The 17,253-nt window shown below is 43.1% G+C and overlaps 1 protein-coding gene across 9 annotated transcripts in view; it reads left to right on the top strand.

Moving 5' to 3' along the window:
- Positions 1–17,253, top strand: part of ARHGEF28 (Rho guanine nucleotide exchange factor 28) — a 350,771-nt gene that overhangs the window by 259,373 nt on the left and 74,145 nt on the right. For 7 of the 9 annotated variants that reach the window (XM_060400313.1, XM_060400312.1, XM_060400315.1 and 4 more), the window contains 6 exons: positions 6,246–6,301; positions 7,357–7,405; positions 9,747–9,891; positions 9,968–10,095; positions 11,362–11,502; positions 15,030–15,277. In XM_060400313.1, the coding sequence (XP_060256296.1) occupies positions 6,246–6,301; positions 7,357–7,405; positions 9,747–9,891; positions 9,968–10,095; positions 11,362–11,502; positions 15,030–15,277 (767 nt within the window). The remainder of the gene's footprint in view (positions 1–6,245; positions 6,302–7,356; positions 7,406–9,746; positions 9,892–9,967; positions 10,096–11,361; positions 11,503–15,029; positions 15,278–17,253) is intronic. The other 2 variants (XM_060400314.1, XM_060400317.1) reach the window with 1 other exon arrangement.

The following is a 17,253-nucleotide window of genomic DNA, read 5'->3' as shown; positions in this document are numbered from 1 at the left end:
CTTGTGCCAAAATTATTCCCACATCCAAGCCTTCAACATGACTCTTGGCTCTAGCTTCAAAATATATTAATATTTAGATCCAGCCACTTCTCATACCTGGTACTGTTAGCAACTTGGTCTAAAGCTGCCATCTCAATGGCTTTGCAACTGGTTCCCTTGTGCATTTACTTTAGAAAGTATAGTTCTCAAAACCTCAGTCTGAGAGCGTTTGTCAAGGCATTGATCCCTGTGTTCCAGATCCTCTTGACGCTTCCTGTCATCCCCTGGGACAGCCAGAGCCCTGAAAATGGCTCCATGGCCCCCATGGTCTCTCCTCCCGTTCCCTCCCCGACTCCTCCAGTTCAGTCCCTCTGGCATCTTTGCTGTTCTTCCAGCATGCCAGGCTCCAGGCGCACTCCTGCCTGTGGGCTCTCCTGCATATCCCCCTGCCTGCAGCAGTCTTGCCACAGGCAGCCGAGTGGTTTGCCCCCTCACCTCCTACAGGTCTGCTCAGATAGCACCCCTTAGTTAGGCCTTTCCCGACAACCCTTTTCTTGGCTTATTGCCTGTCCCCCTTTCCTCTTTCTCATCCCACTATAGCATTTCACATCATCTAACTTGCTCTCTGTTCTCTGTATCAATTTTATTATCTGTCTCCTTTACCAGATTATAAATTCTATGAGGGGTGGGTTTTTGTCTGTTGATGTTGTCCTCTGCTATGTCTGTAGTGCCTGGGATATTGCCTGTGCATAGTAGGGGCTTAGTAAATATTTGTGGAATGAAAGAAGAACTCGGTGCAAGAGAATTCAGGCCCAGGCAGATGAAATACATTTTGTGGCACTTTGGTGACCAGAATTCAGGAAACATTTTGGAAGTGGCATGGGAGTACAAAGGGAGGTGAAGAGCAGGGGAAGATTATATGTAAAGTTCTTCATTAAATTGCCAGAAAATGATTGAAAATGTGAATGTATCCATTCACACATTGTCTGTAAGATGCCAGTTTCATTGCATGTTTGAATGTTGCTTTCCTTGGGGACTTGATCTCTTTCTTTTATGGGACCTGATGTAGCATCAAGCAAAAAGAATAAAGCTACTCTAAAAAATAAAGTCTGTTCATTTAAAAAATAGCATCCAGCAGTCTAGCTGTGATTTACTTTGCTAAATTTTTGGAAGTTTGCAGAAAGGATTGTTTGTGGATTGTTAATGGCTTGCCTCCGTGACTTCCCTGGTGGCTTAGATGGTAAAGCATCTGCCTACAATGCAGGAAACCCGGGTTCAGTCATGGGTTGGGAAGATCTTCTGGAGAAGGAAACAGCACCCCACTCCAATATCCTTGCTTGGAAAATCCCATGGACGGAGGAACCTGGTAGGCTACAGTCCATGGGGTCGCAAAGTGTCGGACACGACTGAGCGACTTTGCTTCGCTGCCCTTCCATGTCAGCAGTCAGTTTACTGGCGTGATGGCACATGCTTCATCACTTGCGACTCCTTTCTTCTTCACAGGGTCAGATCCCTTCATCTGACCCCCAGCCGCATCTCTGACCTTTTTGTCCTCTCATTTTTATTTTTTTACTAATTAAGAAAATTAAGATTGATTGATCTGTTTATATTTGGCTGCACTGGGTCTTCACTGTTGGGTGCGGGCTTTCTCCAGTTGTGATGTGTGGGAGCTGCCCTTCTCTGCAGTGCGCAGGCTGCTTTTTGTGGTGGCTTCCCTTGTTGCTGAGCACGGGCTGTAGGGTGAGCAGGCTTCAGTAGTTGGGCCTTGCGGGCTCCAGAGCGCTGGTTCAGTAGCTGTGGCTCACAGACTTAGTTGCTCCACAGCGTGTGGGATCTTCCCGAACCAGGAATCGAACCCGAGTCCCCTGCACTGGCAGGTGCTTCTTAACCACTGGGCCACCAGGAAAGCCTTCCCCTCATTTTTAGATGAACTCCTCAAGTTGGGCAGCCTCCACCCACTGCTCTGGTGTCCACTCCTGCCACTTCTTCCTTAATGATCTGATTCTGACCTCTGTCCCTACTACTTAACAGAAGTCCTCTCCTGGATGGGAGCACGGATTCACTTTCTAGTCAGGTCTGAGCATCTTGCCTCACTACTGTTCTCAGACTCCCTGCTCCCTCTCCTGTTTCCGTGTCTATTTTCCCTCCGTGCAAAAAGAGGTCCCCTTTTCCAGAGTACACTGCTCCTCTGTCCACCCCCTGGATGGTCTCCTTTGCCCTAACTTTGAGTGTCCTCCAAACTTGGTTCTCAGGCACTTGTTCTTTTCTCTTTATTGTTTCTAAGTATAGGCACCCAGTCTTTTATTCTAAAATATGGTATTTAGACCTGTTCTTCCCTGATGAACATCTTTACACCTCAGTTGCTATTTCCATATTTCCAGTTGCCTAGGGAGGCTGAGCCCCCATGTAACTTGTGGCCCTGCTTGAGAATTATGGCAGAGCTACCGTATAAAACAATACTGTCCCCATCACAGCCCGTCTGTGGGCATCATCGTCCAGAGATTTTCTTGTCCCCCCGACCAAGGTGTCTGAAACCGACCTCACGGTCCCCCTGCAGAAGGCTGTCCTTCCTGCTGGGTCTGTGATGCCAGCTAGACACTTGGGCATGTCAGTCTCAGCTCCTCCTCTTTCTGTCACCCTCGTCTGTGCGGCCCCTCTTTCGTTTCCTTTCTCACGGTTCCTGCTCTGGTGGCTTCTCATCAGCGCTTCTGGGCTGTTGAGAGCAAACTGCGCTCGCTTCCCCTCTCTCCGGTTACTTTCGCAGTTTATTGTGGGTATTCTCCCCACCTTCCTCTTAGTGAAGTACTGCTTCCATCCACACATGTACACTTGAGGACTTCTGGGTTTTTTTGGTTTACTGGACTAAGCCGAGATTCTTCAGATGTGTATTCCCTTCTGCCTGTGAATATTACTATATCTAATCTTAAAAACATATGATATAAAACAAATAATATAAATATTCAAAATCTTGTGGTGTCTTTATTCTTCTTTATTAAAGCCTGAGTTGCTAGTTTTCCACAAATATTTCTATAAAATTCTTCTTGTTTATAAATAGACTTCGCTGCTTACATTTTGATGTTACATGATTTGATGCACAGAAGTTTACTAATCACAGCTTCACTGCAAATTTAGCTTTCATAAACGTAAAATTACCCTAAGGCAGTTAAACGCCTTTTATAAGAATTTTACATTGTCTAAAATTGATATTCTATTGACTTCCTTTTTGTCTGTATTCCTCTTAACTATTTCTGTGTTGTTAATTTGAGGTGTGTGTCTTTAATTTAGCTATAGGTAATTATAATATAACTGAGAGAGCTTGTTTTATATTAAGCATTTTTTCCTTATTTACATTTAATTTTACAACTGTCCACTATCTTTCATAGTTCTTCACTGTTTTCCTTGATGTCTGGTTTAGACCATATATTGTTGGCTTTTATCTTCTCCAGGGATTTGGCAAGGTAGACTCTCTTAATATTTACTGATAATAAGTATTAATAAGGAGCTGTGGAAGGCTTATAATTTAATACTCTTATTTCCCTTATAGTTACTCTTTCCCCTCCCCAGCCTCTATGAGTATACTGAGTTAATTGTTATTATTTTTATAATGTATGTTTCATTTTTTAGGAATAATTTTATGTTTCAATGATAATTTGCTATTTGTATTCAGTTCTGTATCTCTACTTGCAGGGACTTTGAAGCTGCGGTACTTTCGTTTGGTGTCAGTGCTTACTTTTGCTGTATTTTTCCTGCAGTAAAGCTGATCTATTCTTGACTCTTAATTTTGATTGTTTTTAATAGGCAATAGGATTTCAGGTCCCCAAGAAGTTTATTGGAATAACCTGTTTTCTGAAATCTTGTGTATCTAAGGTTATATCTTTGTTTCACACAGTAGCCAGTTTTATCTGGCTAAATAAATTCTTCAACCAAACCTTTTCCTCTGAAGATTCTACCAATACTGTTCCCTTATATCTAGGCAGTTAGTAGTATTCTCGGAGAAGGCAATGGCAACCCACTTCAGTACTCTTGCCTGGAAAATCCCATGGACGGAGGAGCCTGGTAGGCTGCAGTCCGTGGGGTTGCTAAGAGTCGGGCACGACTGAGCGACTTCACTTTCACTTTTTACTTTCATGCATTGGAGAAGGAAATGGCAACCCACTCCAGTGTTCTTGCCTGGAGAATCCCAGGGACGGGGGAGCCTGGTGGGCTGCCGTCTATGGGGTCGCACAGAGTCAGGCATGACTGAAGCGACTTAGCAGCAGCAGCAGCAGTATTATACTGAGAACTTGTAACTTTTTAAAGAGGGCTTTTAATTTTTTAATCATATAGATATTGTCAGAATGTGTCTATTAAAAATAGGTGCCATTTAATGGTTTTTTCCTAGAAAACAGTAAGACTTTTATTTGCCTTTTTTGGGGTTCTCTTTAAGCCTTATAAAAGGTTTTGTCAGTTGTAGCTGTCAGTTGCCACTTCTGGTCTCATCTTTTTGATTTCTTCCTTGGAGAAATGTGACCTGTTATCTGTCATCTTTGTATGACGTCTTTCGTTTGATAATTGTATGCTGCATTCTCTCCACGTTCTGGAGAGAGCCTTTCAAGTTCAATTCCATAGTGGTGCTTTGATACTTTGTCACGTAGATTCTTCTCAGTTCAGCTTAAGTCCCTCTCTTGCTCTTTTTCTTCCTTGAAGTGCTTTCTTGTCCCACAAAGCTCCGTTTGCCTCTCATCCTGTTGGCCTGTGGTCAAATCCTGTATTCCCTACATGGCCTTTGGTCTGTTTTGTGTATCTCGGGGAAGGGGGGGTGCATATCTACATTTTTCTTCTTTTTTCTGGATTTTGGAATATTCAGTGGCTCCCTCTTGCTGTGAATTTTCAGTATAACTTGGTTTGGTGGTCTCTCCTGGCTTCTCCTTTTTCCTGTCTCATTCCCTTGTTCTGGGGTGAGGAGGAAGTATCCCATTTCACTGTTTGCCTGCAGGGCCAGTACGTGGACAGCCTGGCTTCTGCTCATTGGCCACTGAGGTATTGACTAGATGCCTCGGGAGACCTGCGGGGGGGAAGAGTGTGGGCTCAGTGTCCTGCTCAGTTCTCATGGCGCCGCAGCTGCTGTCCAGTGTGGCTTAGACGGAATTTAGTGAGAAAGTCTCCCCTTCCAGAAGGATTTGTCTCATGGAGTTTCTGATAAACCACAGGCTCCTCTGTCTATACACAGCGTGTAGGGGTGGGCGTGGATGTGATGAAGGCGTCTTGGTGGGCCAGGTGGAGTGGAAGGGGGGAGAGGGCAGAAAGACATCAGTCTGGCAGGAAGCTGTCCCCATGCAGGGAGGTCTCTGAGCCTAGCCTGTGGGCAGGAGAAGTGTTCCCTTCCGCTTTTCAGTGAGGTGAGGCCACATTGTTTCATGAAATAACATGTGGGCAAGCTGCTAGCTGTTCTCTTTTAATTTGGTTTCCTCTGATTAGTAGGAATTCTCTCAGAGCCTGACAGTACATTTTTTTTTCTTGCATTGTTGTACGTTCTCCTTTCTTTCCATCCTCATAGGCATTTTCCCCAGTGTGTGAGCGGGCAGTTGCCAGATGTAAGACGTCCCTGATGAGTAAAGGGTGCGGAGCTCTGCACGAGTTCTCAGGCAGAAACAGAAGTGTGTGTCAGGCGTAGTTTCAGCTGTCGTAATCAGGAAGACCCTGTGCACAAGGGGGAAATATCTCCAAGGAAATTAAAATATTAACAGTGTGTTCTGCTCCAGTGGTGGGACAAGAATGTGGTTTAAACAGTTTTTCTTTCCTTTTTAAGTTCTCTAAATAGTTTTGATGTTTACATGTAATTTTTATTGTTATTGTTCAGTCGCTAAGTCATGTCTGACTCTTTGTGATCCCATGGACTACAGCACACCAGGCTTCCCTGTCCTTTGCCATCTCCGGGAGCTTGCTCAAACTCATGTTCATTGAGTCGGTGATGCCATCCAACCATCTCATCCTCTGTCACCCCTTTCTCCTCCTGCCCTCAGTCTTTCCCAGCATCAGGGTCTTTTCCAATGAGTTGGCTCTTTATATCAGGTGGCCAAAGTATTGGAGCTTCAGCTTCAGCATCAGTCCTTCCAGTGAATATTCAGGGTTGATTTTCTTTAGGATTGACTGGTGTGATCTCCTTAATGTCCAAGGATTGTTACTTTTATAATGATCCTTAAAGGCATGATGTAGTCTAATTCTTTTCTCTTTGCAGATTAATTTAAGTAAGATGGACACTTTTCTCTGTTTTCTTTTTGTTCCAGACTGTAATGGAAATGTACATAAAGTCTGTAAAGATGCCGCCCCTCTGTGTACCAAGGTAACGTCTCAGTCATGCTTGTATGTAGCTCGCTGCTTCAATGTTATCTGTTTGTGTTTTTAGATCTACTAACTATTACTGTCTCTATTTTTAAAGTGGTCACTGTAGTGATAAAACAACACGTGCTCAAAGTGTATACTTATTCACTTAACAACTATGCACTTGTAGAAACAGAGGGAACGTTCTGTTTTTATTACATGATATGGGTGGGTTAGACTTTCTGTCAGGACCTACTTGGTTTACCATTGCAAACCTTGCAAGTGTGGAAATGAAGTTTAGAGCAGTAATTCTCAAATACTGGCCAACATCAGAGTCACCTGGAGGGCCTGTTAAAACACAGATTTCTGGGCCCCTCTCCCAAAATTCCTGATGCAGGAGGTCTGGGTGGTGGTTCTGAGAATTTGCATTTCTGATGTATTCCCAGGTCCCCAAACCACGCTGTGAGGTGTGCTGGACCAAACACTGAGGAACATTCTCAGTGTCTGGGGGTGGGCTTGAGTAGATGGAGGGGTTTATCATCATGGTCCTTTGTCTCCCACTGGAAACCCAGGCCAGAAATGCATGTGAGTGAGCACGAGGATCCTTCAGGGGGAAACGTGCGGTCTCCAACTCTGTGTTATTTGAAACACACATTTTGTCAGGTCACAAAGTTGAGGGTAACCTTTCAGTGCTCAAGGTCATCGTGTCCTGTCAGGGGGAGGAGTAGCCAGGAACAGAAGGAACAAGTAGGATGGAGATAGCGCTGCCATGACTGCTGTCTGAGCCTGGGCTGCAACAGGAGCTGGAGGTTTGCGGTCCCCTCAGACTTTTACTAAAGCTGGGCTCTTGCTGAGACCTGTTCTCGAGGCGCACCTCCCTTACAATGTGCACATCTCATTGTCGTAACACTTTTCTCTTTGTTGCGTTTTATGTCTTTTGCTTTGAATTCCTCTTTGTTTGAAATAAAAGAACACGAAAATGGCAAAGATAAGAAGCCTGTTCTGTTTAACTGTGGATGTTCTTGTAGTCGAGTGGTGCTTTGATCTTTCTTTCTGTGTTTCTAATGTTCTTTACAGAAATTCCAAGAGAAATATAATAAGAACAAAGCACAGACCATCCTTGGAAGTAAGTGATATGAAAAATGGCGAGAACTTTTTTCCATTTCGTGCATGCCGCACATTCCCCCCTCTTTCAGCTCTCTCATCTGCCCAATTGCTCCCTCTTTCACAACATACGCTGGGCATGTTGCTGTTGTTTAGTCACTGAGTTGTGTCCGACTCTCTTGTGACCCCATGGACTGTAGCCTGCTAGGACCCTCTAGCAGGAGTAGGTTGCCATTTCCTTCTGCAGGGGATCTTAACAACCCAGGGGTTGAACTTGAGTCTCCTGCATGGGCAGGCTCCTGCACTGGCTCTTTATTCTGAGCCACCAGGGAAGCCTCATGCTGGGCATAATTGGCATAATTTTTCTTGGCAAAGAAGGCAACAATGGCAGAAGCTCTGGCAACTGAGTAGCCTTTGTGCTGCATGTACTATGTGATCTTTTATATTAGGGAAGGCTGAATGGAGGTGATATGATGTTGCCTCAATTTTAAGATGCAAATTAGTGTAATAGACACTATTGATGACAGCCTCTTGGGGGGAAAGATAAACACTATATTGAAGTGAAGTGAAGTGGAGTGGAGGTTGCTCAGTTGTGTCTGATTCTTTGCAACCCTATGTCCGTGAAATTCTCCAAGCCAGAATATTGGAGTGGATACCCATTCCCTTCTCCAGGGGACATTCCCAACCCAGGGATTGAACCCAGGTCTCCCACATTGCAGACAGATTCTCTATCAGCTGAGCCACCAGGGAAGCCCAAGAATACTCGACTAGGTAGCTTATCCCTTTTCCAGTGGATCTTCCCGACCCAGAAATTGAACCAGGGTCTTCTGCCTTGCAGGTGGATTCTTTACCAGCTGAGCTACCAGGGAAGCCTGAACACTACATTAAATGTACATAATTTTATGTTTTCCTAGTAGTGGCACGTATTTATCTTGACCAGTACATAATACATGCTTCTTAAGAATCACAAGATTAGGATAAAGTCCTCAAGATTCTATAGATTCTTATCAGTCTCTGTTACTCGTTATCAGAGCAACCTGGTACTTTTCCGCAGCCAGCCTGAGGCTGTGATTGCGTCAGCTCCATTAGAATGACCGTTGAAATTTCGGGGTATACCTGTGTTTTGTTTACAGTGGTTAAACTCAGTGATTCTGTTTTTTCTTGAATTATACATGGTTGAAATTGAAGTAATTGTCAGCCTTTGACCGTCTTTACATTGCAAGAACCAGACAGACGATCATCCTAAGTTTGAAAATCCTTTGATTTGACGTGAGAGATCTCCCAGTTTCTTCTGCTTCACATATTACATAGCTCGCCCTGTGGCAGGCACTTTACGATTGTGGTCACTTTTCACTTCAGTGCTGCAACAGTGTGATCGGTGTTTTAAAAGCCATTTGAATCAGGGGTGTTAGGGAAGTATGCAAATTGATGGCAACGTGTGATTGCATGGGATGTTACACACGGGAAAGCTAGTGCAGGCAGGTGTGACACTGGTCACACCCCTGCTTCTTCACCGGAAGTCCCTTTGACCTCAGCTGGAAGACACTCCTCAAATTCATAAGGTGAAGCATCAAAATAATTAAAAAGCATTTTAGACTTGATAGAATACCATCTGTTCCTTCTCTTGACTTAGGGGTCATGAGAATAAAATTAAATCATACACGTGTAGAATCCTTTGTAATGTCTTAGGTTTCCGTATAAGTCTTTCTCCTCCTTTACTTGAGAAAGGTGTGTGCTAAGCAATCATACAGGATTGAAATATTTTCGGAGAGTCACTTTAAATACACATCAAATGCAAATCTGTAGATGCCCATAACATTTTAAACTGACCAGAAAGGTACTGAAGCATCATTTCATTTTTTTGTATGTGAGAGAGAAGGGCCCCGCTTGGCTTGCAGGTTTCATCTGCCTGGCATTCTTACAGCGTAAAGAACAAACTCCCCAGCGTCATTCCAAGCCATTGAGATGCTCTGTGTGTGTGTGTCTGCTTGTTTATGTACACAGTGTGCGTTCTCCTAACAGTGCTAATAGCACCTTGTATCTATTTACAGCTGGCTCTGAGGAGTACAGCAGGATTTTACGGGCAAGCTGTCCCAGTGTTTCCCCATTCCATCTTCTGCTTGTTTGTATAATTCTCCACCTGGATATGCGGAAGCAGGCCTCCAGCCTGGTTCCAGGAGGGTGTGAGCTGGAAGGGACATTTGAAACAGGTGTTGGGATGTGGCCAGGAAACTGGTTTCAAGGCTGGGCTTGTAACGCATTAGAAACCGCCATTGGAGTGTTCAGCTTTCTGGCTTTTAAGTGACGACCTTTATTCGTTGCCCTCTTTGGAAACATCATGAAGCGTCCATTCTGATTTCCAGGTTCTTCGTTTCGAGACGTCCCACCACCTGGGCTCTCCTTGCACCCTTCCTCCTCCATGCCTATCGGGCTGCCAACCGGGAGGAAGGAGATGGCAGGGCAAGTGCATCCCTTGTCCAGAAGTGTCCCAGGCACCACTGTGGAAAGGTAAGGCTCGCTGTGGTGTGATGCCGTGTGGTCTCAGTGTGGCAGCCCGGGCTGACTGTCCTCCTTGCCCCTCCAGCTCCAGGAGGCCGGGGGCATCCTTGGAGTCCGAGAATGACGGCAGCACCTGGAGAAGCAGGTCTCACTCTGACGAGATGTTACAGCCCATGGGCTCGTCCCCCTCCACGGACTCCTTCTTAACGGAAGGTGAGGAGAAGACGCCCTTGCACTGACATGGGTTTCTGTGAGCATTTGCTGAAAGGGATGTTTTCCGAAGGATATAAGATGGAAGCATTGTTCTTTTATTCTGTTTAAGAGAATTCTGTTTCTTGGTGTCTCTTTGGTGCAGGTTCTTCTGATAAAAACAGTGAACAGTGAGCCCCAGAGGAGACTCCCAGATAGTGGCCAAGGGAACATGATGTAGTTTTTTAAAGGGACATACTCCCCAAAGAATGTGTCATAAACATCATGAAGAGAAAGAAATGTGTTGTGTGCTTGCTGTTCTTTAAAATATTTTTTTTACAGCTGTTGATGAATTGGAATAGGATCATACTTATATATATATATATATATATATATATTTATATATATATATATATTTATATATATATATATATGTACATATATATATTTCAGTTACTTAAGACTGGACTTGTCTGGATCTCTAAGATATTTATCCCCTTGTGTTGCCTCCTACTTCTGGGGGAATAAAAGCATTTTTAAAAAGCATGTTTGTAGAGAGGACAATCTGGGGAATTGCTTGCTGTATCCAAGCTGTATTAATAGGCAGAGGAAAACCAAATGAAGGGAGAGGAGTGATGAGAGAAAGGGGTAGACTCTTCCCCATGTTATCTGCTTGTTTTAAATCCATTGTCCTCACATCTGTACTTCTCTGAGCTGGATTCTCTCTGAGGGCTGCTTTCGGGCAAATATAATTTAGTTTTCCTGAAGGGAAAACTATGTGTGTGTTGTCAGATTCTCTCAGAAAAATCTGTACTCACATGTGGCTCAAGGCCTCGTACCATGCTTCGTGTTTATATTGAGGATAGCAAGGCAAGTAAAGAGCAAACCAAATGGACATGTACAAGATTCAGTGTTGAGCGAACAGTGCAGAGTAACGTGGGGTGAAGAAATCAGTGGGTTCAAGACTGTGTGAGCACCTGTGGACTCTGCAGGTTATCAAAAATAAAACTAAAATAGAGCAAGCCAAACAGATGAAAGAATCTTCTTTTTTTTTTTTTTTTGCGTATACACACGGCAACTGTTAATACCTGATTCTGCTTTGCTTTTCATGAATAATCTGAACAATTGCACTGGTTCGGTTTCAGTTGTTTCAATTCTGTATCACAGTATTTCTCTGTTCATAGCGAGTTTCTTTAGGGCGATGAATCCATAAACATAGGCACTTGTGAAGGTCTGTTTGCGTTACACGTGTTCACCCACTTTAGCTTTTCTTTTCTTAACGGATGTTAGATGTCGTGGATTCATCTCTGTGGAGTGACCTCAGCGGTGATGCCCAGGAGTTTGAAGCGGAATCTTGGAGTCTGGTGGTGGACCCTTCATTTTGCAGTCAGCAGGAGAAGGATGTCATCCAAAGACAGGATGTCATTTTTGGTAAGCATTACAGTCACGCTGTCTGGGCTGCAGCGGTGTGGTGCCGAGGAAAGAGCACGGATTCAAGCCGGAGTTCAAATTCTGGTTCTACCATTTCCTAGTCACTTAGTCTCAGGTATAATAGTAACTCACCGGAAATTCAGTTTTTCCTTTTGTAAAATGGGGATAATGAGGCTGAGGATCAAAATGTTGTGAGGCTTAAAGGAGGCATGGTACGTGCTTGGTACAAAGCAGGTCTGATTTCTTCTACCCTTTTCAAGTTGAGTTAGGCCTGGTCTCTACTCGTTTGCCTCTTCTGTTGTAAGAATCACAGAGACTCTTCGCATTTTTAAGGTGGGTAGTCAAGGCCGCTGCATTTCCGGCCTCGTAGTTTGCCTGCACACGCCAGGGACGGTCACTCACAGAGATGCGGTGGGGCTGACGGCCCTGGGACTAGTATCCCGTGTGACCGAGAGTGGCAGTGCTGAGTGTGGGGTGCAACTGTGGGAGCTTTTATGGTTTCATGCTATTTGGGGTGAAGGCAGTCTGAATTAGGGAAGGTTAGATGATAGAGTAGTTAGGAAAAAAACGAAGCTTTAAAATTTTTCAAGTATAAAGTAGATGCTGGAAAGTGGTTCCAAGAAGGCACCTTAAGTTTAAACATGAGCGTAGCCCTTAGTTTTCACTAATCCTGTGTGTGCAAAGCACTACAAAGTCTGGTGGTGACTAGGGCCCCTCCTCCCCTGCGTGAGGTGGTTATGCAGGTCAGATGAGCCGATGTGCGTGCATGCTGTGAGGTCAGCTGAGAGCTGTGGAGGAGGGACTTTCCTTGGAAAGGGTGGTGCTGCCCTTTAGTACTTCCTATGCAATTTCTTATATTGTAATCTTATTCTTTTATTTCTTGATTTCATATATTATTAAAAATAGTCTGACCCATTTGGGTTGAATTATCGTGCAGTGTGGTTCAGAGCATGGGCCTTTGGGCCAGAAACTCTTATGTTCCAGGGAAAATCATTTACCCTCTTTTCTTCATTGGCTTTTAAAGATAAAAAAAATCATTCTTATATTTGGGGTCATGATGGATTAATGGATTAAATGAAGTGACATGGTAGATACTTAGTACAGAGTAGGTGTTAAAAATGTGGTAGGATACAATAATAATAATAATAATAAATTAGTGGGTAGAGAGTTTTGTTTATGATAAAATAATAAACAAAGCCACATTTTGATTTGTTTTCCCTCCATGTCTGATATTTTGTATTCTTTTTTAAAACCTGTATGTGGGTTTGGAAGTACTCATTAGTCTAGAACACTTCTGATGCTCTTAGTAATGGTGAATTTTTGTTTTCTCTCATGGTGTATTTTTAAAATGGATATATCACAAAAATTGAGATCTAAAGTTCACCCCTTTACAGTGTACAAATCTATGTTATAGTATATTTGTAATGTTTTAGTACATTTATAAAGTTGTGCAACCATCCACCACTGTCTAATTCCAGAGCAGTTTCATACTCCAGAAAGAAACCCTGTGCCCAGCAGCAGCCGTCCCCCTTGGCTCCCCTCCCACCAGCACCTGGAAGCCACTCATCTATTTTCTGTCCCTATGAGTTTGTCTGTTCTGGACATATGGTATAAATCGTACAATATTTAGGCCTGGGGCCTGGCTGCTTTCACTTAGCATACTGTTTTCAAGGTTCATCCGTGCTATAATATAATTCAGCACTCTGCTCCTTTTTGTGGATGAGTGGTAGTTCATTGTACAGATATACCACACTTTGTTCTGATCATGACTTGATGGTCATTTTGGATTGTTTCCAATTTGGGGGTCACATGGTAACTTTATGTTGAGCCTTTTGAAGAACTGTTTTCCAAAGCAGCGATAACACTTTACATTCACAGCAGTGATGTATGAGGGTTTTGATTTCTCCATATCCTTACCAAGGCTTCTTTATTGTTCATCCTTTAAATCACAATTATGGTGGTATACGTAATGTGGTGTCTCATGGTAGTTTTGATATATCTTTCCTTGATGGCTAATGATGTTGCTCGTCTTTTCATTTGCTCATTGGCTATTAGTATATCTCTTTAGAGAAATATCTATTCAAATCTTTTGCCTATTTTGAACTGTTGTGTTTTTTTATTGTTGAGTTATAAGAGTTCTTTATATATTCTGGACTCGGGTCCCTTATAAAATATTTTCTCCTGTTACATGGATTGTTGTTTTCACTTTCTTGATGATGTCCCTTGATCATAACACATTGGTTTCTCTTGGAGAAAGTAGAACTTTGGAGACAGACCCAGTAATGGAAAGGACCTACTGTTGTATGCATTGAGGAACTTTATTGTATTTCAGTTCAGTTCAGTCGCTCAGTCGTGTCCAACTCTTTGCGACCCCATGAATCGCAGCATGCCAGGCCTCCCTGTCCATCACCAACTCCCGGAGTTCACTCAGACTCGCATCCATCAAGTCAGTGATGCCATCCAGCCATCTCATCCTCTGTCATCCCCTTCTCCTCCTGCCCCTAATCCCTCCCAGCATCAGAGTCTTTTCCAATGAGTCAACTCTTTGCATGAGGTGGCCAAAATACTAGAGTTTCAGCTTTAGCATCATTCCTTCCACAGAAATCCCAGGGCTGATCTCCTTCAGAATGGACTGGTTGGATCTCCTTGCAGTCCAAGGGACTCTCAAGGGTCTTCTCCAACACCACAGTTCAAAAGCATCAATTCTTCAGCGCTCAGCCTTCTTCAGAGTCCAACTCTCACATTCACACATGACCACTGGAAAAACCATAGTCTTTATTGTATTTAATTCAGTGTAATTCACCAAGCTAATTGTGCTCCTCAGTTCAGTTCAGTTCAGTCACTCAGTCGTGTCCAACTCTGCAACCCCATGGACTGCAGCACGCCAGGCCTCCCTGTCCATCACCAGCTCCTGGAGTTTACTCAAACTCGTGTCCATTGAGTCAGTGATGCTATCCAACCATCTCATCCTCTGTCGTCCCCTTCTCCCGCCTTCAATCTTTCCCAGCATCAGGGTCTTTTCAAATTTTGCTCCTACTCAATGCAAAAAAAAAAAAAAAAAAAGAGGCAAACTAAGTTATATTTTATGGAGTATTCAGGACAAAATAAAAACTGGTTCCCAACTGAAGGTACCTAAAGATGTTAGCTGGTTATATTATGAAAGTTTGATACATTGGATTCTGTATATATTGGGCTTAACTTTTGCATATCCTCTTGTAATATCTGGGAAGAAGAGAATAATTTTGCGCTTACATTAAAGATTTAGTCAATGCTGATTTAATAGTAGAAGAGTATTGTTATTCTTAAACCTTCCCTCTTTTATTTGCGTAACATACAGTGTTTAGCTATAAATTTAGGTCAATAGGGATACTTTTGAAAAAAATTGAAGTCTGACTGACGTATGACATTGTTAGTTTCATGACAACTTAATGGTATTTGTATATATGTTGCAAAATGATCAGCACAGTAAATCTAGTTAGCCTCCAGGGATGCTTGTTTTAAAGCTTGTTTCTGCTCACCTGTTCCAGAGCTAATGCAGACAGAAATGCATCACATCCAGAACCTGTTCATCATGTCTGAGATCTTCAGGAAAGGGATGAAAGAGGAGCTGCAGCTGGACCACAGCACTGTGGACAAAATCTTCCCCTGTTTAGACGAGTTGCTTGAAATCCACAAGCATTTCTTCTATAGTATGAAGGAGCGAAGGCAGGAATCCTGTGTAGGCAATGACAGGAATTTCATCATCAACCGAATTGGAGATATTCTAGTACAACAGGTGAGAAAGGTTTGAAAGTCTTAAGATCTCAAAGCCTAAAGGTACAGTCTCTCTAGTGTTCAAAGCCTGCAGGGAACAGAAATTGATTTCATTATGATTATTGACAGTTGGTTTTCTTTTATTTGATGCTGGTGTGTGAGACCGATATCTGAGAGCTTTTAACAGCCGGTGGATGGCTCTTCTGTGTTGCAGAATGCCTGGCTCATCCGTCTGTCTATCACTGTCTCCAGCAGGAGGCGCAGCCACAAATGAATTCCTTATGAAAATTCTCTTCTTGATGTGATGGGCTGTCTAATAACATGCCTCTGCCATTGGCTCTTGATGGTCTCATCAGTATTTGCGAAATAAGCACTGCCTAATTTTAGGAGTGAGGCAGATCTTATCGTGAGAGTCCTGGAGTTCATGCCTGAGAGATAAGCACGTTTCACTAGAAGGAGGCACTTTTTAGGTGCTTGGGATGTTTGAGGCATCAATGAGAATAGGCTGTGTCACTCATCTGTAAAAAAAACAGGGTATTGTTGCAATTTGTATTGGCCTCCGATCTCTCCGAAAGAAGCTCTCCATTAAAACATGCTAATGTGTGCATGTATCTCAGTCGTATCTAACTCTTTGTGACCCTATGGGCTGTAGCCCGCCAGGCTCCTCTGTCCGTGGAATTTTCCGGGCAAGAATACTGGAGTGGGTTGCCATTTCCTCCTCCAGGGAACCTTTTCCACCCAGGGATCAAACCCGCATCTCCTCTGCCTCCTGCACTGCAGGTAGATTCTTTACCGCTGAGCCACCGGGGAAGCCCCAGAACATGCTAATGCAGAAGTTAAATAACGTGCGTCCAGCAGCCTTAAAATGGCAGGGACTTTTACGGTACTTCCATCGTATTACCTCACCTAGTCTTCACTACACAGTGAGGTAAATATTATTCTCCCCAAAACTCAAGTATGGAGAAGTAGTGACTTTCCCAAGTGCACACATCTTGTTAAATGGCATAGCTAGGATTTAAGTTAAGAGTATGTTATTTTGAGATACCATGGGGACATGCTGGGGAAGCTTGCTACCATCACTAGTCTTTAAGTCCCAGTAAGGTAGGGAGTCTCATCTGTTTGGTTACTACTCTATTTCAATACCTAGAACAGTGCTGGGTACTATAAATATTTATTGAATGAATGGGCCTGCAATGCAAGAGACTCAGGTTCGATTCCTGGGTCGGGAAGATCCTCTGGAGAAGGAAATGTTAGACCACTCCAGTATTCTTGCCTGGACAATCTCATGGACAGAGGTGCCTGGCAGGCTACTGGCCCATGGGGTTGCAAGAGTTGGATACAATTTAGCAGCTAAACCACCACCATGGATCACTTAGGAAAAACACACCAGGTATTCACTCCAGGGCTATATTTTGTAGTCACTTAAAGCTTTTTGAGGAAAGGCATGGAGATCTCTCACTAGTTACTTTAGTTTGGCTTTCTCTAAGTAGATGCCAAAATGTCACATTCAGAATATTAATTTTCTATCAATTTCACCCTGTCACAGACACCAAAGGAGTTTAGTTGTTGGTCTATAGACTAAACATTTAAATATACTTAAATACAAATATTTGTAATACACAAAAAGAAAAAAAATCCTGACAATTGCCCCAGATCTTTTCCCTCATGTCTCACTGTATAAAAATCCACACTAGTGTTAAGTTTCTAATCAAAGTGCTGAATGTTTTGCATCTTATCTTTAAAGTCCTCGACCTGTTGTATCTTCATAATTCATCCCAAACATATACAGTGCCAGGTTAAGAGAGAGTAAAGTACTTTGCAAGACAGCTTGAATGAAAATGTCTAATTGTGTCTTTGTGAACTTGAATCTGAGTGCTTTCAAAAATGAAGTGCAAGATTATTTTATCATTTGAAAGTATTTCCATCTATCTTTCTTCCCTTGATACAATCATGACTTTTAATTCTAATCATTTAAAATATTTTTTTGTTCTTTCATTG

Source organism: Ovis aries, chromosome 16, assembly GCF_016772045.2.
Source record: "Ovis aries strain OAR_USU_Benz2616 breed Rambouillet chromosome 16, ARS-UI_Ramb_v3.0, whole genome shotgun sequence".
Classification (NCBI taxonomy): Eukaryota; Metazoa; Chordata; class Mammalia; order Artiodactyla; family Bovidae; genus Ovis; species Ovis aries.
Note: the sequence above shows the minus strand (reverse complement) of the source record. Positions and strands in the feature narration are given on the sequence as shown.